Genomic DNA, 26,672 nt, shown 5'->3' on the forward strand with positions numbered 1-26,672 from the left:
GGGAACTGCCCTTCTCGGACAACACACCTGCCTTTCTAATGGATCACACCCTTGTTTCACTTCATAATAACAACTCAAATTCAAGGGCTAGATGCTTAATGAAAATAACATAGCGGCAACTGCCACGTATTGGGTGCGAGGCCCTATGCTAGAAGCTTTACTTATACTCTTACTATTAACCAACCCACGTAGCAGCCGTAACCAATTTATATGTAAGATAAATCCCATCCACGTGTACTCTGTATGTTTTCATCACATTGAGCACCACTTTCACCCTTCTTTTAGGAAATGAGTTAACATTGCCACAGGGACTGCCGATATGATGTACAGCCTCCCGAGGGAGATCATGAGGGTCAAGTACCTTAAAATGTCACAACTTACACCTGCACTGCTTGACCGCAACGTCTGCCAAAACATACTCCATCTTTACTCCGAAATCCCGCAGCGCTCATGTGACTTAGTTGGTATCATACCCTTCCCACGTATGTTCTTCTTCTTAAGAAAAACGGTACAAGCCCTGTAAGAGTGTATTTCTTAAAAAATGCTAAAGAATGCCACCCGCTTTCTTCTCTGTTGCATTGGTCTTCTGTGACAAGTTGTGAACTCCGAGGGTAACAAGCCACGTCCTCCACTTCTTGGTGTCCTCTACGGTGCTCGTGAACTGGAGGCCCCTCGTTCACGTTTGCCGAGTGAGACGGAGAGCGGATGGACGTCAGTTTTGTGTTCAGCCGGGACACCGAGTCGAACAAGTTTTGGTTCTTCCCTCTTAGAAATCAGTGGGATGCATGAAGAACAGGGCTTTCAGGGAGTTTAAAGGTGGCATCTGGGGTAACCATGTGGCACCAGAGGACCTGCAATCCTACCTACTCAGCCACCCGACCTCCATATCTACCCACAGACCACAATCTAGGTTATCCTGCGGATTAACCTGCACCCACTGAGGGAGCTGCTTCAACTCAGCCCCTGAGGACCCCTCTCAGGGGTAAGCCCCGCCCTTCTCCCAAGATCCACGGGACCCAGCCGGGCAGACCGCCCGGCGGCTCATCTGTGCCCGGAAGCCCCAGTCTAATAGGGGATGCGACGGTCGTTGGGTGCGAGCTATCCTACCCGGAACATGCACTGGCAGGTCCTTGCCTCTGCAGGAGGGATGGTGGCCTTCAGCGTGATCTGCAGAGCTGTATGGCATCTTGGGGCATTTATAGAAATTCTGGTTGGAGTAGCCAGCCAGAGGATGATGACAGCATGCAGCGGGGATGCATGGGAACAGTGATTTTAGAGCAAGTAAAATGTAGAAGCGGTGTTTGGGAGGGTGAGTGTCCCATGGAACCAGGCCCCCAGTAATGATACAGCTCAAGCGCCTCTGGGGAGGGGGCAGCTCTCGTGTGAAGCCAAGGGAAGTAACTCATCATACGGAGAAACGACTGAGAAAGAGCTGTAGTTTTGAACTGGGATGTAGCTGGAAGGAGAACTGGACACAACTGGGACTCTCCTGCTCCCGCTACTCGTTGGGTGAAACCTTTCTGTGTGTCGACCGACATGTTGTTATCTATTATTGGTGGAAGGGGAAGGTGGGGGGAATGCATGGACAGTCAAGGAGCAGAGGCCAAGAGCATGGTCTTTGAGGATGAGAGTAAAATGATCCCTGGGTGCTGGCCACAGAAAGGCAAGTGGCCCAAGGCATCTGGGACTTCCCTTCGGAGGCTGCCTGACTCCCAACAGACCCGCCCTCCTGACGCATTTAGGGGGAAACCCATCGTTGCTGCGGTGCCCGAGGCCCTCCCTCCCAGAGCTCTCTAGGTGGACCGAGGGAAGAAGGGGACAATTACAGAGGTTCTGTGAGGCGAGTCAGAGCCACTGCCCGAGCTGCCCTTCTTTGTTCTCTGGGCCAGGGAGGTGCCGAAGCGGAGGGTCTCGTAGACAGGGTCCACCTTATTGCCACAGGCTGCAATGGAAGAGAAAGGTCGTCTGAGTGACAGGTTTCCTCAACTTACCATCAGGGATGCAGCCAAGCCTTTATCACATCTCCTGGGTCAACAGCCCTTGAGAAGAAGCCTTTGTGGGGAAGACCCACTAATCCCTGGGAAAATGGAGCTCTGTGTGGTCGGGCTTTCCTGGCAGATTTCTCACCCCTGTAATAGGTGCTCATTGGCCAGGTCCTTCCCCTGCACCCATCACTTACAACCAGAGCTCTCTGCTCCCAGACACTTCCTGATTCATTGGTTTTCCTCATTTGTTATCTGTCCCCAGGACTCCAACTTCAAGGTTCTTCCCAGGGACCAGCTTTATTCCCTCTAGGGTGAGGTTTTGCTCGCCAAGGTGTGAAGCCTTGAGCGAGACACAAAGTCTGCAGTAGGAGCAAGTGTTGAAAGAATTGGGCATCACCAGGCCTCGTGAATTTCTCTTTAAAAGCTTTCTGACTTATCCATTTCTAGTTTAAAACTCGCCCCCCATCCAAAGGCAAAAATAGATGTAGGGATTCTCAGAGAGAGAGAAGAGAAAGATGGAAGTAAACTGAAAGATATTGTTAAAGAATAAATTCAAGCCAGAAATATCTATACATATAAGACATCTTTTTGGTCCTCATTAAAGAAGAAGTGATAGTCACAGAGTTCCTTCCAAACATTGGTCTATCATTTACAATTATTTTTTTACAACAATTATGAAAATCAGCCTCTGCTGTTCTCCCTTTACAGGGTCTGACAGGTTGGGTAAAGTGTCCAGACACACAGTTAGTGGGTCAGCGGGGAAGCTGGGCTTCGAGTCGGCTCTGTGAGATGCTACACTCCATGCTATTCCATCCCAAAGGAATGGCATTCCCAAAGGAACAGCATTCCCAAAGGAATGGCTATTCCCAAAGGAATAGCATATCAGCAGCCTTTGGGACTTGGGTGTTTTTCAAGCTTCATCAAGGAAAGGAGAATTTGCTCCACCTAATGTATCCCCTCCAGCAAAGCCAACAGTCGTAACCCAATCAGCCAGCAGACAGACGCACAAACACACCCCACTGGGCCTGCGGTCCTGGGAGAACAGCAGCCGTGAATGCGGACCATGCTGCTCAAAACCCAGCTCGGCCCATCAGCGTCCCAACTCACCGATGGGCATAACTTCTTTAATGCATCCAAACTGTTCGTGAATGAGCAAAGGGGAGCTGTAGTAACGCCGAAACCCTTTTGGCTGGAGAGAGAATGAGAAAGAGAAGGGCTTAATGTCACTGATGAGATGGAGAGAACCACACAAGAGCTCTGAAGATAATACCAGCTGGTTTCACCAGGGGCACCCCTCTGTCGCCCTTTAAGATGCTGGCTTGTCCTACAAGTTATCCCCGGGGGGCGGGAGGTACAGGTGGCAGTAAGCAAGCTACAATTGCACCTAGAAAGCAAGCCCCAGCCCTGTCCTTCCCTTTCTTGCCTCTCCTCCTTCTCAGACCATAGCAGCCTCCCTTGTGCCCAGACTCCTCTCCCATCATCTCATCTCCCAGGATCCAAATGGACTGGCATGCATTATTTCAACGTGGCTTACTATTGAGGTTTATTAAAATCATAAAAGGCCTGGAAAAGTGGAAGCCGACCTGAGAGGGAGGCCGTAAGGCCCTTGTGTATATGACAAGCTCCACCCAGAGCCATCTGCCTTGTGTTCTAGACTCTGTTATGTTTTTCTGACCCCTCATTCATGGTCTTTGCTTTGGCTTGCGGGCATCTCCATTGGCCAAGGAGGAGGACAGGATCAGGTGAGGCAGGGGTTTTAGAAAAGGGGATACTGCCAACCAGAGTAACGAGATGAACTCACTAAGAACCTGACTAATTATATCCCGGTGTTGGAAGGGAATTTTGTGGCCCAGACCCTACTATAAGTCTAGAATCCTCTCCGATATTCCTGGAAGGTGGTATCTTCCTTTTTTTGAATACTGCCCGTGATGGGGGAGGGGGGGGGTTGGTGGGAGGAGTGCTCAGTAACCCTGAAGGCAGGCCTTTGGTGACACTGTCTCTGGTTGGTAAGACTTGGCATCTACTGATCCTCAGTCTTTTCCCTGGAGCCACAGAGCAGGATAGAATTCCTCAGGTCTTAAATTTTTTTGAAGATCGCTGTCATAGCCTAAGTATCTACCTCTAGGGTAGACATTCTCGTCCCTTCGACAGTTCTTTGGCTATCCTAGTTTCAATACCCTCAAAAGATGTTCCTTTTAATCAAGGATAAATTCCTTGAGCAGGATAGAATTCCTCAGGTCTTAAATTTTTTTGAAGATCGCTGTCATAGCCTAAGTATCTACCTCTAGGGTAGACATTCTCGTCCCTTCGACAGCTCTTTGGCCATCCTAGTTTCAATACCCTCAAAAGAGGTTCCTTTTAATCAACATGGGGCGGTAGTACCGAGCCCACACTCCCAAGATGGTAGACCAGCCCAGAATGGGCCAGGGCCATCTGACCTTCCTGGCTTTGGCCGCCAAGATCTGTCAAAGTGGTGTGTCAATTTTTATTACTCTCCCCATTTTTGAACGCGGTGGTTAATCACTCTCCCCTTCTTGACATCCCCGGTGCTGTCAGCCAATGGAACACTGAGGTGACCAGCCACCCTAGGTTTTCTGGGCTGATGGGGTTCCCGGGATGCCCAACTTTCATCTTTAAAACACGGATGGTCCCAGGACGTGGGACTTCTGGTGCTGACGTTGAAAAAGTTCCAACCCGGGACAAGTCGGCCACTCTGTTAAAGACCCTGAGCCCTTTCACATGGGGAGCGTCTGTCTCTTAGGTTGATAAAGCTCCTCTTCTGGTTGATCCTTATGCCAATAAGGAAGCCCGGTTGGCAGCCCTGGGGTTCTGGGGCCACCTTCCTAGTGTCCGGCTACCAGGGTGCCGCGGGGAGGGAACTCGGGACGTGCGGGGGGGTTCTGGGCTCACTCCTGGCACCAGCCCTTACCAGCTTGCCCATGCACCGCTGGGGTGCTAGGCCATCCAAGCACTTGTGGTGGAGGCTCATCTTACAGGCCTTGCAGCGCAGCCCATGCTTAGCGTTTGCTCCTGTCAGACACGCGCGAGCTTCGGTTAGGATGCGACCCCCCTTTACCTGGCCGACTCGCATCAAGTCCCTGAAAGAGTGGTTGCTCCCCAAACCCAGGTACTTCTTCTCGTCCGTCACTGTCGCGTGATGTCTTGGAATGGACAAGATACTGTGGCCCATTCTTTTCCCTTCTCCCACCTCTTCTACTAAGGTACCAGCTCTGCTTTCTTCCTACTCCCTTCCTCCCCATCGCTCCAGAAAATCTCAGCCTCCTCCATTGTTCACGCAGCTCAGGCTGGTAAGTGCTGGTCTCTCTACCCTTCCTACAGGCCGCCCGTCTCTGTTCTTCTGTACGTCTTGCCAAGTAGTGGAAGTGCTGGAAATGTTGCCCATTTTTACCCGAGTTCCTCTCACAGAGTCTGAGCTGTCAGACAGACTCTCAGAAAAATGGCCGACAAAGGGGGAAGAGCATGGTCTGTGTGCGAGGGGGGCTGACGGTACTTAGCGTGGGGACAGGGGACTGGATCTGACACCAGCCGTTGTCTGGCAAAAGAGGAAGAGGAGGTGGGCAGCCGTGAGAGCACTGCTACAGGAGTCACACAGCCTCCTGGGACAGGAGGCACCAGGGGACAGGGCATCATGATGGGGTGGGAAGAAAGGAGGAGAGGAGGAGAGAGGAGAGAGGCACCCTGGGGACCGCGCTGTTGCAGTGAGGCTCAAGGCAGCAGGGCTGGGGGGTAGACAAGATGGCTGGTGTGGGGGCCTCAGGGAGCTGGGAGGGGTGTCGGCCACCTGCAGTCTGTGTTACAGAGCAGTTGCCGGGAGACTAGGTGAAGATATCAGTGCGTGACGTTTGTCTGTTTCCACTTGGTCCAAAACAAGAGGTGCGAAACAGAGCGAGCCGGTCGGCTCCTAACAGGCCTCAAAAATGGGCTGCCAAAATGGAGTGTAGAGCTCTTGGATAACTGAGCACATGAAGCACCTTAGAAAAGGTTGAGGGAGGCGCCTGGGTGGCTCCGTCGGTTAAGCGTCCGACTTCGGCTCAGGTCGTGATCTCACGGTCTGTGGGTTCGAGCCCCGCGTCAGGCTCTGTGCTGACAGCTCGGAGCCTGGAGCCTGCTTCGGATTCTGTGTCTCCTTCTCTCTCTCTCTCCGCCCTTCACTCCCCCTCCTCACCCCCTGCTCATGCTCTCTCTCTCTCTCAAAAATAAAATAAACATTAAAAAAGTTTTTAAGAAAGAAAAGGGAGAAAGGTGGGGGGCTGGAGAGGGTGCCCTTGTGGAGCCACTGAGGCACTGTTACTTTTATCGTGCCCCTTCCACAAAATGAGAAGGATAAGGCCTTCTTCTCTACCGAGTCTTACTTAGAGTGGCATTAAGGAGATGATTTTAAAAGCTTGGCTTCTGTCTCCTGGAGCCTGTGGGACCCACAGCTGCGGCTGTGAACGAGGAATGTTCACACGAAGAATGTTGTTCAAGAAGACCACTGGGGAGGCAATGGGACTCCCTACATCTCACAGGCATTATTAATACGTACGTATACCCTGAGACGCGTGGCCTCAAGTATCCCACGGCACCCGCAGCTGACTCCCGAAGCGAAGTGAGGAGACCATCCCAAGATCATGTGGGAAACACAACCCTCTTCTCTGCCGTTGCCTCCTGGGCTCTTGTCCGGACAAATTCCTAACTGAACTAGTTTATCTGTTTTTGTCTTCCTCCCGTGCACACACAGGGACCAGAACAATCGTTTACAAACGCACTTGAATCACCTCCCTCTCTTGTGTAAACATCTTTCAGTAGGTTCTTCCCGTCTTTCTGACATTATACAAAATGCTCAGCAAGGTGGGCAGGCTTTGGATGATGTGGTGGGAGCCCGTATCTGCCTTGATCTCAGGCCCATGCCCTTGATCGCTATGCTCTAGTCACATGGCCTTCTGCAAATCCCCTGGATGCACAAGCTCTTAAATTCCTCAGGGTCTTTCACACATGCCGCCCTACATGCCTAGAACACTGTCTCTATGACTCTCCACTTGGCTACCCGGTGAAGAGACCTTTGGGTCTCTTGCCATTTCTTCAACGAAGCTTTCTTGGCAACATTCCCCCTTTTCTGTCTAAATGATCTTTTTTATTTTTTTTTAATTCTTTCTTACAGCACTCTGTTGTTATTTTTTCCCCAGGCTTTATCTCAATTATTTATTCGAGAGTTTGTTTATGTGTGCCTTTCCTCCTGGGCTGTGAACCCAATGAGGCTCAGGGCTGTGTTTGCTCATTTGCTACTGTGTACCCAGCTCTGACTACAACATCCAATAAATATGTGTTAAATACATTAATGAACGAATTCTCTCATGGTCGCACATGTACCGAAACAGGGGTGATTGCTTTAGATAATGAAGTGGAGTGGATTCATTAATGGTGTAGAAACGGCACTCAAGGGCCGGGAGAGGACTTGAAGATCATCTGTATGTACGATTTCGTTTCGCAGATGAGAAGCCTGAGGGTCCAGGTCAGAGGATGTATTGCCTAGTTTCACCTTTCCACTACTTGACCCCAAGCTTCCTCGCTTTAGCGGGGTTAAGGTACAGGAAGATATGAATGGGGCTAATTAGATGATAAAGAAAAAAGGAAGTACAAGAACACGATATTCAGCTGGGAAAAGCAACGGGCAAACTCTTGTCTGACAAAGACCCTACAAGCCCTTCAGGAGGTATTACCGGAAAACTCCCTTTGAGCACATATCCTTGAACACAAAGCGCGTCCGCTCTTACAACCACAGAACGTCAAAGTGACATGTAAACAAACCAGAAATTACTGGGGATGTGTGCTTAGTCATAAATACTAGCTGGAAAGCCACTCTTCCTTTTTTGAGAGTAACCACTTAGCCAAAAGACTACAACGTCTTCAGCATATTGGACTTTTGAAAGCAATTCCTTATATTTTGTTTTCAAATTACAGAACGCTATTTGTGCCCTGGGAGAGAATGTAAGTAAAAGCTTCGAAGAGGAGTTATTTCACTGTGTGCTAAACTCTGAAGTAGCACCATTATATAGTAAAGTTTATTTTCCTTCAGACCTGCATCCCGTAATTTCAGTTTTCCTTGTCTGTTCTAATACACTCCGCTATCTGAATGAGTCAGATCACCAGCAATTATTTGGTTTGAGGTGTTCCTATTTCTCCTGTGCAATAACAGGAGTGACTGAAGAGGAAAGCCTGTATTTTGTGGCTCAGAGACTAGTTCAAAGGAATAATTCACATCACTCAGCGGTGTCCGTTTACCGTAGCAAGATACGGGGCAGCTCTGGTCTGACTCATTAGTAGTGACCTTCATCACAAAGGCATCACTTAATGGGACCCTGATGCCTCAGTAAGAGTGGGAGAAATACTATTTTAAATTAGAATCTGTCACATGCTGGCTCCCTAAAGTTGAGAAAGCTACTAACATTCCTGGAGCCTCAGCTGTGTCCTTACCATATGGGAATACTACTAAGTACTCTTAGGGTTGCTAATGGTAATAGTGTCAAAAGATATGCAAAGGGGGTTGCATGGGTTTAAATACTTGGAAACATAAAGATGTCACTGGACGCTAAATAAACATGGTGGACTGGCCACATGAGATTCCCATTTATTCATACCAGGAATAAAAAGTGATAGAAGCCCCCAAATCACAAGGTTACTGGGAGAAGTGGCCAGAGCAGAAGAGAATTCAACATGTATTTAGAGGATCAACTGGTTGGGGCACCTGGGTGGCTCCGTCGGTTAAGCGTCCGACTTCGGCTCAGGTCATGATCCCACGGTCCCTGAGTTCGAGCCCCGCATCGGGCTCGGTGCTGACCGCTCAGAGCCTGGAGCCTGTTTCAGATTCTGTGTCTCCCTCTCTCTCTGCCCCTCCCCTGTTCATGCTCTGTCTCTCTCTGTCTCAAAAATAAATAAACATTAAAAAAAATAAAAAAAAATAGAGGATCAACTGGAAAAATGGCAAGGAATTTAGCAGAAAAGAGAAAGACTGGATTTCCTAATAGCAACTTGGAAACGGGAAAATCAGGGACCTTCAAACACTACGGAATTTCAAAATTCTGAGAGATAGTAGTTTCCAACCTAGAATTTTATACCCACGCAAATTACCAACAATTATGTAGGCAGAATACACTCATACTCGGGGATCACACTCGGGGATTCGAAATCTTTTCTTTCCACATACTCTTTCTCAGAAAGCTACTGAAGAAAGTGCCTTAGAAAGATGAGGGAATACAGGAAGCAAGAGGAAATTGCTGGATCCAACGCACGACAGAAGGACTGACACAGAGGAGAGGGAAATGACATGCTCCTGTGATAAGTTTGCAGTGGCCCTAGATGGGCGCTACAAGATGAAGGTCATACTCTTGGAAAACAAATGGAACTTCCAAGTTTATTAATGCCCTTCAGGTTTGGACAGTGCAATAGATATGGCATTTGACAGATACATGGAAGCATCTGGGGGAAAAACAGTTACAGGTGCCTAAAAAGTCAAGAGAGTTAAAACGGTAATTTCTTTTTTAAAAAATGTTTATTTATTTGAGAGAGTGAGCATGAGCGGGAGAGGGGCAAAGAGAGAGAGAGGGGGAGGGGGAATCCCAAGCAGGCTCTGTGCTGTCATCAGGCAGAGCCTGATGTGGGGTTCGATGCAACAAACCACGAGATCATGACCTGAGCTGAAACCAGGAGTTGGGTGCTCAACTGAATGAGCCACCCAGGTGTCCCAAAACGGCAATTTCTAATTGAGGGAATACAGAAACCGTGTAAGAAAAAATGCAATCACAGTATCATATTTGAATCAGAAGTCAGAAACAGTCACGACAGTGTATAAACTATCAAGCTAACACAAAATTGTGACAAAACTACTTGGGAAGATGAGAGCAAGGAAGAGGGGGAAAGCAAGGGGTACTGGAGGGGTGAGAGCAGCCAACGCATCCCATAACCATCGGTTTCTTCCGTGGGGTCTGAGCTGCTGAGATAAATCTAAGATAGTTCTATGCGTTCCAGCTGAAAATTGTTGAGAATGGTAGTTCCTCTACTCACATGGAGCTTGGAATGGATCCATGCAAGCCGATGCAACACTGATGAAACGTCAGGCACTGGGCTGTGTTATGAGTACGGTATCATTTACCACTAGGGATAAGTGAGCTGTCCACAGAAGAACCAAGAGCTGACACTCTCATGAATAAAGCTCTCTACATCGATGTTGGGAGAAATATGAAAGGGGTTTTCTCAACGCAAATGCATCAGCTACACTGGATGACAGGCTCCTTTTATTTGAAAAATAAAATTGGTCACGTGCATGTATAAAACAATTGGGCAGAGTCGTTCTGATAAGATTAGGCCGCTAAGCCGTTGCTTAACTTTCGGCCAAATATCGTATTTTATCAGTTAAAGATGAAACAGGAGAAACCAAGGGTTTACCATCGGGACCGCTTAACCAGAGAAATGGTATGAGGAAGGAGTAAAAATAAGCCTGTATACAAAAAGAAATGGAATCATAATACAGTACTTAATTCTGCAGGGAACAATAGTTGTAATTGTGGGCAATAATTCGTTTGCTTCCAGATTCTACAGCCACGGAATTACTCCTACAATTTACTTGGTTACAATGAATGTAAATTAGACAATAAAAAAGACTCTTCACGGTGATTTGGGGGAAGAAACTTAAAAAAATTTAGAACTAAGTACATAAAAATATGACTATAAAGAGATCCATAAATAGTTCTTGGATTCCACGAAGTATCTATAAAGAATTCACAGATGAATAAAGATAAGAAAAGTTCAAAGACGTACCAGCCCCTGCCCCTAAGGGTTTAGGCACTAACTACCTCTGATCTCCACCAGTACAGGCACGCCATGGCTGGGAGAAGAAATGGCAAGACATCCCAGCATCAGGAGCGTGCAGATACCAGAGATTCGTGTCACACAAGGGTCTCAAGGCCAGCGAGATGAAAGCAAAAGCAACGGGTGCATTTTTTTGGTGCCTGGGAAGACCAGAGGCACTTAAGGGCTAGAAACTACGCGAGCCGTGAACCGTAGAAAGAGGACAGTGTTTTTAAACTAAAGGCTGTAACAAAAGCTCTGCTGGATAATAAAGACAGGCAGTATAATACAGCTGGCATCTTCCACGGCCCTTTATCCCTGGATAAACACTACCACAAGGGATGGGAAAGAATTAGGTGGGAATCTGTTAAGAAGCCCTCGGTGACGGGACCCCCACCTGCTTGCCTTGCTTCATTTTCAGGGTACTCCACCTTGACCTCCTTCGTTCTCCCAGATCGTTTGTGGTTCTTGGCAAAGGTGGCTGGATTAGCCTTCTGAAGCGTGCTCGCACGGCCTCTTCCGCGTTTCTTCGTTCAACTGCTAAACAGCTTCCCATCCGGAACCCCTTTGAAGTATTTTCCAGAGCCGCCCACACACACACACCCTCCCCCCTTCCTTTATACGGGACCTGTCACTCTCTGCAGCTCCTTACTGTTCCCAGACTACCTTTCACGACAGGCCCTTGACACCGAAGGCTGGGCAGTTCATTCATCGCTGGAAGCCCCGTGGCCAGGAAAGTGCTTGGCTCGGGACGCTACAGTCCATCAGGAATGAGAGCCCACCCGGGCCTGGGCCAGAGAAGTGCCCAGGCGAAGAGAATGCTGGGGGTCCACCCCACTCATTCTATGGAAAGAGCTAGATTTCTCCTTGTGGTCTCGAATCCCGGAGGCTTGTGTCACTCCGGGGTTCTACTCTGCCCGCAGATCTGGACTCTACAGGCTTCTGCCTAGCTGGTCCTCCTTTTCATACCCACATTCCAACGTGAGTGCATCCCGGCCCACCGGGACTCAGAACGCCCCAGGGTCTGGGTGACCCCACGATCCAGGCCAGACACTGTTCCACATGATGCCTGCCTGACCTAGGAAGTGAGCTGAAAGCCGATTCGGGGAATCGCTCCCTCTGTTTCTGCTACCGGCTCTCCGTACCCTCTTTGGAGCACCTGTTGAAAACTATCTGGACTGGAATCAAACTGGCCCTGCCCCTTGACTCGTATCATTTTGTCTGTGAGTGCTTTGTTATCCTGACGGAGAGATGCGTCAGATTTCCATTATTGCCTTTACTGCACACATGACCCGGACATCTTGCCCCTCCCTACCTAAACATGCCTGATTATAGCTGGGGGTTAACAAAACTTTGGTCAAGGTTTCCCGTCCCGATGCAATGAAATCACAACCGACAGAGCCACGTAAATGATGGCCTGAAGGATCACCCGCGGCGTGTTGATTTCCAGGAGAGGCATGCTTAGAATCTAGAACTTTGGTGCCCTTATTAGCAACCGTGGCTTCCAAATCCAAATAACATAGGACAATTCGGAGGAATCGAAGCCCCATGTGGCATTAAAAACAATCCATGCAGAACGCAGGAGGTGTTTCCGTGACTTTCACACGCTGCTCCTCGACGTCAGCTAAGCCAAATGGAGTCACTGGGCGCGACTGTCTCTTCCCGCGTGGACAATGGGTGACTTGAGAGGAAGCCAAATGAGTGGAGGAAAACCCAAGCACAGTTAAGATGGAAGGAGCCTGGCAGTCAATGCACACACACACACTTGCACACATGCCTGCACGCTCGCTCGTGGGCGCACAAACACATATTTGAGATGAAAGACCACTGTACTAGAAGTCAGAAATGGATTCTCATCCTGATCCTGCAGGAAGAAAGGATAGCAGGAGGAATTAAAAATTATCGAGCTCTTGTGTAGTGTTAGGCAGTTTTCCTGGAGGTCTCTTGATGTAATTACTAACTATTACCTGTTCTAGGCAAAGCATCATTTTAACTGAAGAAGGCAGGGGTAACCGAGAACTTCAACGGCAAAGAAAGAGGACATGTTGAGCTGGGGTGAATATGTAACTCACTAGCTGTGGAACTCAATATTGCAACTCCCCCCCCCCCCTTTTTTTTAGCCCCACAGTCTTATGAGGTAGGGATTTTTGTTCTCTCATTTCTACGGAGAGTGACCTGAAGCCCAGGGATGCAGGACTAGCGAGGACAGAGACGGGATGAGGGTCCGGGTCTACGCAACTTGGAAGCCCGGCTCTCTTCCCTCGCCCCTGCTGCCCCCTGCCAGCCATCTGCACTTTGGCATCTCTGCCTTGATCTGGTCTGGATTTCTTCTTCTACCGAACTTGAGTGGGAAACATTACAGAGCCATTCACGGTCCTCCCAGCTCTGACTACCTACAAGAATGATAGAATGAAAATACAAATGTGTCACCGCGGTCCATGAGGGTAGAGTTGGAAGACTGGACGAGAAGGGGCAAGGAGTTTCCCCGAGGAGATTCTGGGTCTGCAAATGGTTCTCGTCCCAGCATTCTCTTTGGAAGAGGCATTCTGATCCCATGTGGTGGGTTACAAACAGGCTTTCACAGCTGATGGGGGCGAACGGGAGTTTTCTGGATGAGCCAGCCACCGCAAGGCTGCGGGTCCACGTAAGAGATACGTGCAAGGAGTTACAGGTTCTACGGCTCGGCAGCTCAGCGCACGCTCTTGGATACACGCAGAAGGAAACAGAGTCCTTCCCACTGTAGACGCTAATTGTCAAGCCCGCTAAGCCGACGATTACTTACGAGATCATTAATGCATCAGGAGTCAAGGCTGCAAACGCATTAGCCAATATAAGTACACACTGACGTCTCTAGCTTTGATACGCACTTATTCAGGGACTGATTTTTTGTTTGGAAGATGACACTGATGTCATAGATGTTCTCATCTTGGTTGATCCTTTTATTTTGTTTTGTAAATGTTTATTTATTTACTTTGAGAGAGCGAGAGAGTGCATGAGCGGGGAGAGGGGCAGCGAGAGAGAGAGAGAGGAGAGAGAATCCCAAGCAGGCTCTGTGCAGCGCAGCTCCCGATGCGGGGCTTGAACTCACAAACCGTGCGATCACGATCCGATCTGAAATCAAGAGTCGGACACCTAAGAGCCACCCAGGTGCCCCGGTTGATTCTTTTAAAAGGAAGAGCGGAGCCAACGTGGAGAAATATAAACCAAAGAATACAAGAGCACAAAAGCAGGATAGCTGTTCTATAACTTGTAACTTCCGTGCGTAGACTGTATTAGATTTGTGTGTTCGGATCTGGATATGCGTGTGTAACACACGCATATACAAAACACAAATGCACCATGGCGAGGTGGAAGAGGTTGGATTTACGGCATCAGAAGATTTAGATATTAGACTTTAGCTCTGAGACCTTGGATGGGACCTTGTTCTCTGACCTCAGTCTCCCCATCTGAGAAAGGGCGTCTTGACCACAAAGTGGGAAAAGCAAGGGGCCCTCTCTTTAGGAAGCGCAATTCAAGTTGCAAAAGGGAACGGTAATAGGGCTAGAAAGTAACCCACCTGCAGGTCTGAACGGTGGCTCTCCCTGAGGTCATGATTTCCAAATTCCTTGAAGGTTGAACCGGACATTCCAAACTTAGGATCTGATGAGGCATGACCCAGAGAGCGCACAGCCTACCTTCTGCTCTCCTGTGTGTATGCCACCCAAATTCCTGCACTCAGTTTACAAACGAGCGGATTGAGCCTCACTCTGTAAAAGGTGACCTCGGATGCCTTTTAAATACGAATAAGGCATCAAATACCAAAGAAGTGTATTCTTTACAGAAGTCACTCCATTGTTCTTTTACAAATAAGATTCATATTTATTAACTATGTTAACATTTTTATTTCAATAATACTTGACCACTTGAATATAATAATGTATAATGATGACATGTTCTTTGTGCATTAATGTGATAAGCTAACCGTTTAAGGACCTCTAACAACCTGATGTAGACCGAGCGGATGGAAGTTTTAGGAGCCATGGCCAAAGGGAGAGAGTTAGAACTTAGAACTAGCAGTTAAAGTACCTGTGCACCATCAGTGTGCACGACCTCGATCCCTCAGCTTTCCTGGGAGAATGCCTGCACTGCAAAGTTGGGCTTTCTTCTGGAACATCTCTGTGTATCACAGGACCACGTGTATCCCTAGAGGATCTGTATGAAAGGGCCACACTGGGCAAGGTTGGAGAGCGAGAATATTAAAACAAACAAGCAAAATCCCCCAGAGCAAGACAAAATGAATAGGTATGCACTTTCATCCATCCTATGGACAGACGGGCCACTGAGAAGTCAAGCTGCACATTTCAGATCAGACGAGGATTTGGAAAGCTCCGGCAGGGATTGTGGACAGAAGCCGTCCGAATTGAGAAGGTCCATTCTATCGACATGAGTGGGTCTCTCCCTTGTCCTCATTTGCCACTCTGATTTTAGGGAAGTGGGAGAGAAAAAAGAGGCTGAGGGCTGGGGAGGACCATGGAGCTTAGCCTGCTCTGGAGTTTACCCCTTCTGGATGGAGAGGGGACAGAATTATTCCTCCGTGCTCACTCTCTGGTACCAATCTTGCCCACACCAAGCATGACACCAGTGGCATTTTCATGACATTCACCACAGCGCTAGGAGTACTCTTTTGTCATCTTGTATAGTATTTTTAAAATGTTATCTTGCAAGCTAATCAAGGGAAGGCATAATTTCCAGAAGGAAGGCAGATAACTCCCAATTCCAATTCCTTTTTTGAAAAACACATTTCAAGAATCTGGAGATTCAGGCAGCAGAGTGGAGGATTCCTCCAGAAGAAAACTCGTCAACAGCGCAAAGCTTGGCCATAAAGGAGTTTTTGGGGTTTTTCTGTCTTTTTCATTTTTGTTTGGTTTTTCTTTGTGAGGAGTTAGACTAGGGGCCAGAAAAGCATCTCTGTAAAGGGCAGGAGAGCAAATATTTTAGGCTTTGCAAGCCACACGGTTTCCCTGCATCTATCCCACTCTACCGTTGTAGCATGAAGCAGACACAAATAACAACTAACCAAGTGAGTGTGGCTGTATCTCCATAAAACTCTATTTAGAGACGCTGAAATTTAAATTCACATAATTTTCATGTGTTATGAAATACTCTTCCCTGGATTTTCTCTCAACCATTAAAAAATGTAAAAACCATTCTTATCTCCTGGCTCGAAACAGGTGGTGGGGCCTGATTTGGCCTGTGGGTCATAACTTTTTCCTTTTCCCCAGTACCTTTATTTTTTTAAAATTGAGGTGCAATTCACACAACAAAATTAACCACTGTTGAGTGAAGAATTCGGTGGCATTCTGTACGTTCACCATATTGTGCCACCACCACTCTTATCGGATTCCAAAACGTTTTCATCACCCCCAAAATAACCCCATACCCAAAAGGCAATTATTTCCCATCCTTCCCTCCCCTAGCTTCTGGGAACCATCAATCTGCCTTGTGTCTCTATGGATTTACCTATTTCATGTAAATGGAATCATCAAGATGTAGCCTTTGTGTCTGGGTTGTTCTGCTTAGTTTGGTTTCGAGGTTTATCCACTTTGTAACACGTATCAGTATTCCATTTTCCATTCCTTCTTAAGGCTGGATATTCGTATATATGTATATTATATATTTTATAATATATAAAAGAGTTTATTATTAGAAATAGCTATTAATCTAATTACTCATAGAACTAGACTTCTTCTGATGTAAGCTCTTTTTTTTTTTAAATTTTTTTTTAACGTTTACTTATTTTTGAGACAGAGAGAGACAGAGCATGAACCGGGGAGGGTCACAGAGAGAGGGAGACACAGAATCCGAAACGGGCTCCGGGCTCTGAGCTGTCAGCACGGAGCCCGACGCGGGGCTCGAACCCACGGACCGTGAGATCGTGACCTGAGCCGAAGTCGGACGCTTAACCGACCGAGCCACCCAGGTGCCCCTGATGTAAGCTCTTCTTGAAGGTGGGTTAGAAGGATATTCTGTAATATAATAAAGATGGAGTCTCTCTGATACTTAATGAGGAAGCATTAGAAGGTCTGTCTCACCAGCCCACCAAACTGCTCTCGTCCTTACCAGACACCAGATGAATCTAGTAGTCGAAGTTCACCCCATAATTGATCTACCAGTGGTACCATGTAATAAGGCTGATATTCTCTTTAACATTTTCTTTCTTGGCTTCTACGATGCTACATCTTCTTGGTTAATCTCTACCACACTAGGCACTTCTTCCTGGTCTCTTACTGGTTCCTCCTTTCCTCTCCAACTTTTTAACCCTGGAGAGTCCCAGGGCTCCATCCTTGGTCCTCTGCTCTTTTCTGTCTACATGTAACTCCTTTGGTCAGAGCCTCCAACCGTATCCCTTTAAATACTACTCACAGGCTGATGACTCCAATATCTATATCTTTTACCTAGACAAGCCCCTCAGACTCCAGATCTACTCCCACACCTGACCGCTTGACATTTTTCTAGTTGGCTGTCAAATAAACATTTCAAAGTCCGACACACCTGAGACTGAATTAGTGATCCTTTTCCCTCAACACATGGCCCAGAACCTCTTCGGCCTGCCGTGTCCCCGTTGCAGTCGATGGCAACACCATTTTCCCAAGTGACTTGGGCCAGAAACTTTGTGGGCAGCATCCCTGTCTGCTGATTTCCTCATGCAGCCCATGCGCAGAAAATCCTGCTGGGCACTTCCTTCCAAATGTATCAGGAATCTAGACCCTTCTCTCTTACCTGCACTGCTGTGACAGCCTCTCGTCTGTCCTCTCTGCTTCGATCCTCACCCCCTCCCTCCAAAGTCTTAGGAGCTGCTATTCTGTACATAGCAGCTAAAGCAACCTTTTGCAAATACAATTACATTACAGAGTAACAGTGAGAGTCTTCACGATGGTCTCCAGGGTTACACACGATCTCTTTTTCTGCTCATCATCCACTCTGGTTCACTGCGCACTGGCTGCCGGGCTATTACTTAACTCACAAGGCATACTCCTGCCTAAGTCTTGAGCTCTGGTTGTTTCCTTCACTTGGAATGCTCTTTGCCCAGAGTTCTCTCACCTTCTGCGCCTCTTACTCAGGTCTGATCTCAACAAGCTTACCCTGAGCACTTCCCGTGATACTGAAATCTGTCCCTTCCTCTCAACTCCTGATCTTTCTCACCTGGCTTTACATTATTCTTCCTTCGACATCACTTATAACCTTAGAGAATTCTTCCATCCATCCATCCATCCATCCATCCATCCACCCATCCATCCATCGTCTCCCCAACCAAAATGTCAACCTGACAAGAGTCAAGATCATTTCCTGGTTTATTCACTGACACATCCTAAGTGCTTAGAACAAAACCTAACAGAAAGGAGATACTCCACAAATATTTGTTGAATGAATTCTTTTTAAGTTTGAAAGAAGACAAAGATGTCTGATGTTAGGAATACTCAGCACGGTATTATTAAATAAGAAATGGAGGGATGCCAATTTTCTCCAAATAGTTTTGCAAATTTACCAGAATTCCAGTTGAAATCTCCATGGGATTTGGGTGGGGGACTTCATAAAATGACTCTAAAATTAATCTTGAAGAATAAATGCCTGAGAATAGCAAAACATTTTTGAAAAAGAATCTATGACAGCCCATAATAATAATTAAGCCAGAGGGCTATTGGTGCTGAACAAACAGAATACCCGATAAAGTGAACTGAAAACCAAAAAATATACTTTAAGTATCTTTAAAGAACTTAATGTTTTATAAAAGTGACTTTTCAATCAGCAGTGAAAAGTGGGATTGTAAAACAAATATTGGTGAATCACTTGGTAAATTGTTTGGGGAAAAGACCAGGTACATAACTCCTAACATATTCTGAAATAAAGTTTAGATGGGTTATGGAATTTACATAATAGTTGAAACCATTGAATTAATTGAAGAAACTATAAATACTAGCTTATTTATTCTTGAATAGAGAAAGTCTTTCTCAGAATGATTCTATGAAAGAAAACAATACACCAAAAGATTGATAAAGTTGATTACATTGAAAATATGCTCACTAATACAAAGCTGAAAGGCAGATATATTGGAGAAAATATTTTCTTTATAAAATTCAGGATATTGTAACATATTATATGGGATTAAGGAACCTTTCTTTCCAATTAAAAAAATATATAAATAAGCAGAAAGATATATGGTCCAAAGGCTAACATGAGACCATGTAAAAGAAATGTAATTAAAAGTTAAGCATTTCTTGGGGCGCCTGGGTGACTCAGTCCGTCGAGGGTCCGACTTCGGCTCAGGTCACGATCTCGCGGTTTGTGAGCTCCAGCCCCACGTCGGGCTCTGTGCTGACAGCTCAGAGCCCGGAGCCTGCTTCGGATTCTGTCTCTCTCTCTCTCTCTCTCTCTCTGCCCCTCCTCCACTCACACTCTGTCTCTCTCTCCTTCTCCGGAAATAAATAAATACTAAAAAAATTTTTTTAAATATTTAAAAAAAAGTTAAGCCATCTTAAATGGCAGATTTAATTAGTAATCAAATAATTGGAGTAAATATAGTAAGATATCCATTTTTCTCCTATCACATGTGCAAATATTAAAAAAGAAAAAAAGAAAACCATCCGTGCTTGGATGTGGGGCGATGGGTATGACAGCACCACTGTCCGGTTACTTTGGGAACACGCACCAAAAACTTTAAACAGATGCGTAATTCTTCGCTATGGCAATTTCAATTTCAGAACTGGTCTTAAAAATAATTAAATGTGTCTGCAAAGACTTAACTCCAAAGACGCTTACCGTCACTTTGTGAATAATACCACACAATGGGGAATAAGTAGAATATCCCAGAATAAAGTATGAGTTAATAAGAGCTTGGTAAACCCACACCTAAAATACTTTTTGGGTAGTGAGACAATTCTTAACCGAATAATGATTGGCAGGATATAATGCTCACACTATAAGGCCGAAGTGTCAAAATTAGGGTAATACCCGTGTTTAGAAATCTCTCATTTAAAATGAACATAAAGATACATGTAAAAATGTCTGGCAGAGCATATGTAAGACATTAATATTTCTGTCTGGGGGTGGAATTATACATGGTTTTTAGTTCTTGTTTCTATGTATTTGTACTTTCTCATTTTCTATAAAGAGTGTATTTCCCTTCTGTAATGAGAAGTAAGATACTCCGTTTTTTTAAGTTTATTGACTTATTTTGAGAGAGAGTGTGAGCAGGGGAGGGGCAGAGAGAGAGGGAGAGAGAGAGAATCCCCAGCGGGCTCCGTGCTCAGCATGGAGCCTGACCTGGGGCTCGAACTCCTGACCACGACATCATGAGCTGAGCCGAAATCAAGAGTTGGACGCTTCACCGACTGAGCCACCCTGGCGGTCCAAGACGCTACGTATTTTTTGAAAGGAAGTGGTGTTATTTGTGAAGAATCAGAAAAACCAGGTCATGTCGAGGTGAGAGGAATCACCCTGGGGGTTCCCACTGCCGGGAATTTGCAGTTGGGGTCGGGAGTCTAAGAGCTTGGGGGGTAAAAGAGGGTAGCAACCCTCCCCCATGCCCACTCACCACCACCTAGGCCTCGGGTAGCGTGGAGAGTGTGGTCCTGGATGCCAAGTCCTGTCACTTTGGCAAGTCCCTGCCGCCCACTGGCTCCCGGGCCGCGCGCCCTGAGCCTGCGGGCATGCACAGCGGGCTTTGTTTTCCTTTCCTGGAACAACATCCTTCAAGGTGGGGCCTCCCTCTGAGTTCCTCAGGACTTGCTGTGCAACACAATGTCAATCTGCAGACTGCCCAGACTATTCCATCTCGATTCCCTCTGGCTGGCAAGGGAAAAGTGCCCATCTCCAACCCCCCCCCCTTTGCCCCCAAATTTAATGAATAGCTTTCACTGCTTTCTAGATTTCAAAGTGTTTTTCTTAAATCCAAGTTTCTCAGCCCCTGCACTAGTGACATTTGGGGCCTGATAACTCTTTGCTGTGTGTGTGTATGTGTGTGTGTGTGTGTGTGTGTGTGTGTGTGTGTGTGTGTGTTGGGCTACCTCATGCATTGTAGCAGGGTTAGCAGTGTCCCTAGCCTCTACCCAGTAGCACCCTTTGCCCAGAATCGCGACAACCGAAACACCACCTGGCATGGTCAAATGTCCCTGGAGATAAGGTTGTTAGATAAAACGCAGAAAGCCCAGTTCAATTTTAAGATAACGAATGATTATTTTTTTAAAGTTCACTTATGTATTTTGAGAGAAAGAGAGAGACACTGAGCCGAAGCAGGGGAGGGGCAGAGAGAGGGAGAGACAGAATCCCAAGCCGGCTCTGCAATGTCAGTGCAGAGCTCTATGCGGGCCTCAAACTCACAAATCGTGAGATGGTGACCCGAGTCGAGATCAAGAGTCAGATGCTTAACCGACGGAGCCACCCAGGCGCCCCGACAAATTATTTTTTAATATAAGAATACCTCAAATATTGCACGGGGCACCTGGGTCCCAAATATTGCCTGTGACACACACTAAAAAGTTATTGGTTGCTCTTCTGAAATTCAAATGTAACTGGGTGTCCTGTCTTTTTACTTGCTCAATCTTGAAACCCTTTCTGGGAGGCAAAATCGCCCCCAGTTGAGAACCATGAATAAAAGGCAACAACTATTTTCAGCCCTCTTTTATAGGTGAGGAAACTGAAGCTCTGGGGGAGAGAAATCCTTGGTCCAAGGCCACACGGAAACAAGAGTGCAGAGAAGAGATCTGAACCCAGGTTTCCTGATGACAAATTCCCTCTTTCTTCCTGCACACAGAACTACTCGCCTTTTCTCCCGAGAGGCTGAAAACGGAGAGACCACTGGGGTCAGGGCCACTATGCAGACGGTGCTCTGAATCACCACCGATTACGTTCTTTCCATATGTTCTCTGTAACACAACAATCCCTTGAAGTTAGTTATTATTCCACATTTAACAGATGGAAAATTAAGGATCAGAGAGTTTAAACAATTTACCCAAGTATATTTAGCTTGTAAGTGGTAGGGCTGGAATCCTAAAGCAGGTCTGACTTAATCCTTATTTTGCATCTCGGGCTGGTGTCCTTTGCTAATGTGTTTCTTTTCCTCAATCAACTAGGTCTGACTGAAATCTTCGAGCTACATTTTGTGGTTTCATGGTCCCAGAGCTTTGATTCATACATTCGAAAGCCAGGGATAAAAGGATGAACTGGTCCAGAACCCTTCTCAAATACTATTTCAGACAAAAACCGACCGGTTTGCTTTGCAGATATGGCGCCTCCCATGCGACGAGCCTCCCAAAAGAACATAGAGGCAATGGCTAACCTGGACAAATCTGTAGGCTTTATCATCAGTTTCTGAGAAATTAAGAGCTGATTCCCTGTTATATGTTTTAAAAAGAAAACATGGCATAACTTGGCTTCTTTGTACCCAATGGGGAGGTGCTTCCAAGAACTATACTGAGTTTGGTAGGAAGTGGTAAACTCATCCTTCAAGGCCCACCTCAAATCTCACATTCTTTTTTTTTTTAAGCTTACTTATTTTTGAGAGAGTGAGAGCGAGAGCGAGAGAGAGCGAGTGGTGGAGGGGCAGAGAGAGAGAGAGGGAGACACAGAATCCTAAGCAGGCTCCATGCTACCAGCACAGAGACTGACACAGGGCTTGAACTCACAAACCGTGAGAACACGACCTGAGCTGAAATCAAGAGTTGGACGCTCAGCTGACTTGAGTTCTTTATGGGACTTTCATTGACCTCTTCCTTCTCGGGTAGAACTATTATTGGTCTCCTCAACTGGATTTTCCTGGCACTTTTTATATGCCTTGGTGCATATATTTACATGTGTATGTGTCTCCCCAGTTATTTATTAAGCATCCCATGTTTATTACCTATGGAAAGAAAAGAAGTAGAACATCTATGCAAGAGAAAAAGTCAGAAATCTTATGAACATTTAAGATTAGCTCTTCGATTTCTGTACCTCATTTCTCTTTCCCAGGCACCTAAGGCGAGGCCTTCCACGTAAGTCTTAGCGACTTGCCGAGTGAAGGGTGTCACAGAATCTAGTCGGGAAGATACCTTGGTGCCTCACAACTGAAAGTGTGGCCCACAGACCAGCATGACCGGCACTGCCTGAGACCCTGAGAGGAACGCAGAATCTCAGGATCCAGCCAGACCCGCTAAATCAGCTAAGTCACCAAGACTTCCAGGTGATCTGCATGCGTATTCCACTTTCGAGAAGTCCTGCCTTTGAGATCAGCAGCCCAGGGATGGCAGATACACGGGACAGGGACTGAAGAAGCGCTTCATTCCGCATACATGGCAGGCATCACTCATCCGTCACAATAGCGTTCTCACTGCACGACAGGGCAGCTAGAAGCTTCTCTGGGCAATCACTGCCAATCAATTAGTATGGAAACCAACTTGCACCTCCCCCCAGATCTAGCAAGCGCTCTCATTTTACAGATGAAGAAACAGGCCCAAAGAAGGGAAGCGGTCTGACCAACATTAACCCCCTCCTTCACGGCAGGGACGATATTAAACTACCACTGTCCAGCCTCTTGTGCTCATGTTCCTGCCCCACCGTGCTGGGAAGTTAGGCAGACACAGCTCGAACCAGGACCTATCATTCTTTCTCACCGTCCCCCCAAAGAGCCCTAGGTTACCTGTCACTGTCCTCGTGCTGTGATGTATCAGAAAGAGCTCGAGCTCTTCTGGGCTTAGAGCAAGACGGCCTCAATTGCCCCCAATCTTTAGATATCGCTCAATACTTAGAAAGTTTTCTGCTAAAGGGGGAACCAGGGAACATATTTTCCATCGCAGTTGCACTCTAGTCACGGGACGTTGATTAAAAATAACCCATCCTCTCTCTCCCCTACTTGATGGTGAAACACCATCAAGCAAGCAGAAAGGACCACTAAACACCGCGCAGACCCCTGGGCCATCTTTCCCCACCTATATCCCCCACTCCTTGCTACACTACATCTTTCCAACCCCCTCTAGCTTCAAAAAAAAATTAATGGCATTCATTGTTTATAAATGCTTCTCTGTTGATCTTTCCTATTTCGGTTCCTGACTGCTAGTGGAAAAACTCTCCCCACTTCCCCCGCCCCTCCCGCACTGAGCTTTAAATATAGCAACGGGAGTTGGGTTGGCTCAGGGCTTTGTGTTTGGAGTCCACAGCCTCTGCCTCACGTCGTAATACCCTGGCCACCGCGCTTTCCTTCTATCACGTGTGTTTGGCTTAAATTTTTGCGAGAAGACATCCTCCTTAGTGACCACTTTCCCACGACCATCTGGGAACTATCTGAGCTTGACATCCCTGACCCCGGTATGGATGATCCCGGCTGCCCTGCCTGCCGCCTTGTCCGGGGTCTCTGGTTTTCACACTCCCGTTCGCTTTCTTCGGAACTGTTCTAGCTTAAGGCTTGAGCACTGGCATTTCTCCTGAGGGGTCCCTAGAAGGGACTGGTCAGTCTAGGCTTTCTCCTTCTCTCCATCCCCAAAGTGCCTGCCTGGGAGTACCAACCTTTTGTACATAAAGACGGCTTTGGTAACACTGCCCAGCTTTTGAGTGTCGCGGTCCACAAGGAATCTTCCCACGTATCACTTTATTTGGTTAGTAGTAAATCCCAACAAGTCGGTGGAGGTCTACCAGCTGTCCGAGGTCACTCGCTCTACCAAGAGCGGAACCACCCCGGCTCCTCTGTCCCGTTCTGCCCCCCTCCTGCTCTCTTCCGCAGGTCTGTATTTTGGGTTTATTCGCAGTGATCCACGAACAGATGTTTGCTAGTGCGCCCACTACTATCAGGGGTAGTGAGCAAAGTTTCACTTCCTATAAATCTAATGGGACAAAGCCCTTGCTCCTTTGCCTTTGTTGGCTACTGGAGGTTTTAGAGTAAGTGTCAAGCCGGGGAAGCTTCCGTGTAATTCTTCAGGCAATGGGAGAGTGGGGCATTCCTGAGAAAGGCAGGAACTCACTGTCCGTTTGCTTTCAGCTGAGGTTTGGCAACAGAGGAGGAGGTAGAGATGGGTTGAAAGAACACACCTGAGGGACTTCTTGAACTAGTTCATGTGAGATGTGCTGGACGAAGGCTGGGCTGGGGCGGGGGCAGCGGGGGAGAGAAGTCGGCCCGGCCTGACTGCAGAGAGGTCAGTGTGTGCACGGATGGGGTTTCTGGAGGAAGGGGACAGGGTGGAGTCACAGACGGCCTTGAGGCTCTCCCTGGCCAGGAGCTGAGCGCGTGAAGGAGCCACCTGCCCCAGCAGGAATGGTCCCTCGGTGAATTGGCAGATTTTATGGGCCAAGATGCTGCTCTGCTCCACTGTGGACGTATTCGAGCATTCTGGCATCGCCAAGGCCTCCGGGCAGCCAAGTTCTGGCCGTCGAAGTGAGAGACTGGGCCCACGGAGAGAAGGCAGGCGGGCAGCAGCCCAGCCCCTCCTCCGCCCTCCCTCCCCCCCCCGGGGGGAGGGTGGCAGGACAGGAAATGGGGGGAAGCAAGGAAAGTTACTATAACCGGACACTACTGCTTTTGGACGCGGTCTCATTTAATCTTTATCCCAAATCTACCAGAATAGGCAGTTTTGATTTCTATTTTTAAAATGGGAAAACAGATGCTCAGCCGATGTTCCCCGAGACGTCCTTTTCACACAGGGATACCAGGCGGATCGCATGCAAAGTGATAGAGGCCTTCGGGGTCACACGGAGGCCGGTTCAGTGCCCCACCTCGGTTTTAATGAGTAACTCTCTCGTTCCCTTTTGTGGCATGAGAACAGGGTAAAGGTGACGCTTAGGTCTTAGGCTGTGTGCCATCGTGGACCGGCTGAAGCGATGTGAATTCTTTAAATGATGTTCTTGCTATGGCAATGGCAGCACACCTCTCCCTGACCGAGGGCGTGGGTGCACGTGCGATGCGCACACGGGGGCCCTCCCGCATTCGTCTGTGGTCATGTTGTCGGGGTGTGGGGGGCAGGGTAACCATAGACTTTTGCATTTTCTTGCCAGGTAAGCTTCGAGTGTGATAGAATAATCTAGGCTTTGTTTCCTCTCCTTCAGCAACCAGGCAGTGTTTGGTAAGCTACGAAGGAAAGGTTTTCATAGTATTTAGCAATGGATTTCTCCCCCCACCCCCACCCCTATCTGCAGTCCTTAATAGCTGGGTCCCAATGCACAGGTGTCTCCCATAGATACACACACACACACACACACACACACACACACACACGCCCTGCCTGATGCTTTGAGTCCCAGATACACACAAAGCGCTGCCCTATATTTTACTACCAGCCTAGTTCTGTCACCTTATGATGTGGTAGCCACTGCGGCTGCACAAGCCACGTTCTAAAGTAGGTCAGTGGAACATTCTCCGTGAAAGCAGCCGAATGGAAGCGCAGGATACACATCTTCCAACAGGTCTGCATCTCCCGTGTTCACAGCAGGAGGCGGCCCGTTCCCATGGATCCCTAGTCTCCAAGCACAGAATTAACAATGGAACGGATCCAAGGGCAGGCGGCCTCCCTATATTTGTCGTGACTTGGTCTGAACCTCAAGCAGGAAGGCATGAATCAGCAGTATCACAGTCAGGCAAAGGTTCTGCCATCTCGAGTTTAGAAAACTCTCAAAGCGTATCTGGGATTCAGAGAGGTGCCCACTTTCTGACTGCTCCAAGTCTTCCTGGGACGATTCCTTCTCCCTTCCTTCTGTCCTGGGCACCTTTTTTATTTCTTGATGGACGGGACAAAGAAAAAAATGTCTGAAGCCCAGTGGATCACGGGAGAACATGGAAACACATGTATTCAGCATATATTTGCTATGATATTACTAGATATTACTAGATCACCTGGCTGGTGATCTACA

The 26,672-nt window shown here is 47.4% G+C and overlaps 1 protein-coding gene across 3 annotated transcripts in view; it reads right to left on the minus strand.

Annotated features, from left to right (window-relative positions):
- STAC (SH3 and cysteine rich domain) overlaps positions 1-26,672 on the minus strand; it is a 139,134-nt gene that overhangs the window by 42,478 nt on the left and 69,984 nt on the right. For all 3 annotated transcript variants that reach the window (XM_060638202.3, XM_060638201.3, XM_060638200.3), the window contains exons 3-5: positions 4,915-5,015; positions 3,093-3,174; positions 1,827-1,942 (exon numbers count right to left, since the gene is read on the minus strand). In XM_060638202.3, coding sequence (XP_060494185.1) covers positions 1,827-1,942; positions 3,093-3,174; positions 4,915-5,015 — 299 coding nt within the window. The remainder of the gene's footprint in view (positions 1-1,826; positions 1,943-3,092; positions 3,175-4,914; positions 5,016-26,672) is intronic.

This window comes from Panthera onca, chromosome C2, assembly GCF_046562875.1.
Source record: "Panthera onca isolate mPanOnc1 chromosome C2, mPanOnc1 haplotype 2, whole genome shotgun sequence".
NCBI lineage: Eukaryota > Metazoa > Chordata > Mammalia > Carnivora > Felidae > Panthera > Panthera onca.